This window comes from Saprolegnia parasitica (genome assembly GCF_000151545.1).
Source record: "Saprolegnia parasitica CBS 223.65 unplaced genomic scaffold supercont2.1441, whole genome shotgun sequence".
Taxonomy (NCBI): domain Eukaryota; phylum Oomycota; class Saprolegniomycetes; order Saprolegniales; family Saprolegniaceae; genus Saprolegnia; species Saprolegnia parasitica.
Window position 1 is genome coordinate 1 of NW_012157835.1, and position 2,000 is coordinate 2,000.

Here is a 2,000-nt window from a genome sequence, read left to right on the forward strand (position 1 = left end):
TCGCCGATTGTCACGTCGGGCCTCGTCATGCAAATGCTCGCCGGCTCCAAGATGATTGAAGTCGACCAGAGCTTGAAGGAAGACCGCGCGCTCTTTAGCGGCGCGCAGAAGCTGTTCGGTATCCTCATCACGGTCGGTCAAGCGATTGCGTACGTGGCCTCGGGCATGTATGGCGACATTGGCGAGATTGGCGCTGGCAACGCGATCTTGATCATCATCCAGCTCTTCTTTGCCGGCATCCTCGTCATCATCTTGGACGAAATGCTCCAGAAGGGCTACGGCCTCGGCTCGGGCATCTCGCTCTTCATTGCGACCAACATTTGCGAAAGCATCGTCTGGAAGGCCTTTAGCCCCACGACGATCAACACGGGCCGTGGCACGGAGTTTGAGGGCGCGATCATTGCGCTCTTCCATCTTTTGATCACCCGCTCGGACAAGATGCGCGCGCTCAAGGAGGCCTTTTACCGCCAGAACTTGCCCAACGTGACGAACTTGCTCGCGACGATCCTCGTCTTCATCGTCGTCATCTACTTCCAAGGCTTCCGCATCGACCTCCCGGTCAAGTACCAGCGCTACCGCGGCCAGCAGGGCACGTACCCGATCAAGCTCTTCTACACGTCCAACATGCCCATCATCTTGCAGACGGCGCTTGTCTCCAACTTGTACTTTGTGTCGCAGCTCCTCTACAAGAAGTTTGGCGGCAACTTCCTCGTCGGTCTCCTCGGCAAGTGGCAGGACGTTGAAGGCGGCGGCGGCCAGTCGATTCCCGTCGGCGGTCTGGCGTACTACATGTCGGCACCGTCGAGCGCGGCCCAGATCTTGTACGACCCGATCCGCGCCGTCATCTACGTCGTCTTCATCCTCGGTTCGTGCGCGCTCTTCTCCAAGACGTGGATTGAAATCTCGGGCTCGTCGGCCCGCGACGTGGCCAAGCAGCTCCGCGACCAGCAGATGGTCATGAAGGGCCACCGCGACGCGTCGATCGTGCACGTGCTCAACCGCTACATCCCGACGGCCGCGGCCTTTGGCGGCATGTGCATTGGCGCGCTCTCGATGGTCGCCGACTTTTTGGGCGCGATCGGCTCGGGCACGGGTATCTTGCTCGCCGTCACGATCATCTACCAGTACTTTGAGACGTTTGCGAAGGAGCAGGCCGACATTCCGCTCAGCGGCATGTTTGGCCTGTAAGCGCCACCGTGTGCGTGCGCGCTGCGTGCTCGTCTCGCGCCGTCTTCGACTCTCTTTGTGCTGCTCCCGCGCTTGCTTGCATCGTCTTGTCAAGGACCTCCCCGTACAAGGGCCGCTCTTAGGCGGCTCCTTGGCCCACCACTTTTAGAATAGCTGGACTAGGACCCCGGTGGGTCATGAACCGGGCGGCGCCGACGTGAGGGATTTCCCGACCGTTGGCCAGCGACGTGGCGTCGTTGGCGCCGCTCTAGGTGTGCGAGAAGACGCTTGCAGGTGACGCGAGTAGCAGCAGAAGATGGTTGTCGACCAACCTTAACGATCATACACGTGCATTGCATCATACACGTGCATTGACACTGCTTTCCCGTGTGTATCATATAGCCCAATAAGGTCTGCCATCGACCGATCCCTGCACCACTTGGTCCCTCCTCTCCACCGAACGGCGAGGGCAGGCATGCTGCCAAGGACATGGAACATGTCCCTAGGTGCTTGTGGTTGCCTCGTCGTGTTGTCTACCTTGCAGTCAGTAGAAAAGAAAAATATGCTTAATAACCCTCCGACGCCAGGTCTATGCAAGGCCAAGGGAACGAGCCCGGGCACGCACGCGGAGGCCGCCTCGCGGAAGCAGCGCGAGGCCCAGCGCATAGAGAGGACCGTCTTGACGCTTGGGCGAGAGCACGTCGAGGTGGAAGCGCTGCACGAGGGTGGCGACGACGAGCTTGGTCTGCAGCAGCGCGGCTTGCTGGCCGACGCACGAGCGCACGCCCGCGTTGAAGGTCGGGAGCTCGTACGCGGTCGGGCGCGTGGCCATG

The 2,000-nt window shown here is 60.6% G+C and overlaps 2 protein-coding genes across 2 annotated transcripts; one reads left to right on the forward strand and one right to left on the reverse strand.

Moving 5' to 3' along the window:
* On the forward strand, nt 1-1,548 carry SPRG_18759 (protein transporter Sec61 subunit alpha). The gene has a single exon (XM_012358201.1). The coding sequence runs from the start codon at nt 28-30 to the stop codon at nt 1,186-1,188; it is 1,161 nt and encodes a 386-aa protein (XP_012213591.1). The 5' UTR covers nt 1-27; the 3' UTR covers nt 1,189-1,548.
* A 185-nt stretch (nt 1,549-1,733) lies between these two features.
* Nucleotides 1,734-1,972, reverse strand: SPRG_18762 (hypothetical protein; the record flags this gene model as incomplete). Its single annotated transcript, XM_012358202.1, has 2 exons — nt 1,734-1,742; nt 1,793-1,972. Coding segments are annotated over 2 exons (189 nt in total), but the record flags the coding sequence as incomplete, so codon positions are not given.
* Nucleotides 1,973-2,000: the final 28 nt, after the last annotated feature.

Coding starts and splice junctions, on each gene's coding strand:
- SPRG_18759 (XM_012358201.1), top strand. CDS start 28: ATGCAAATGCTCGCCGGCTCCAAGATGATTGAAGTCGACCAGAGCTTG.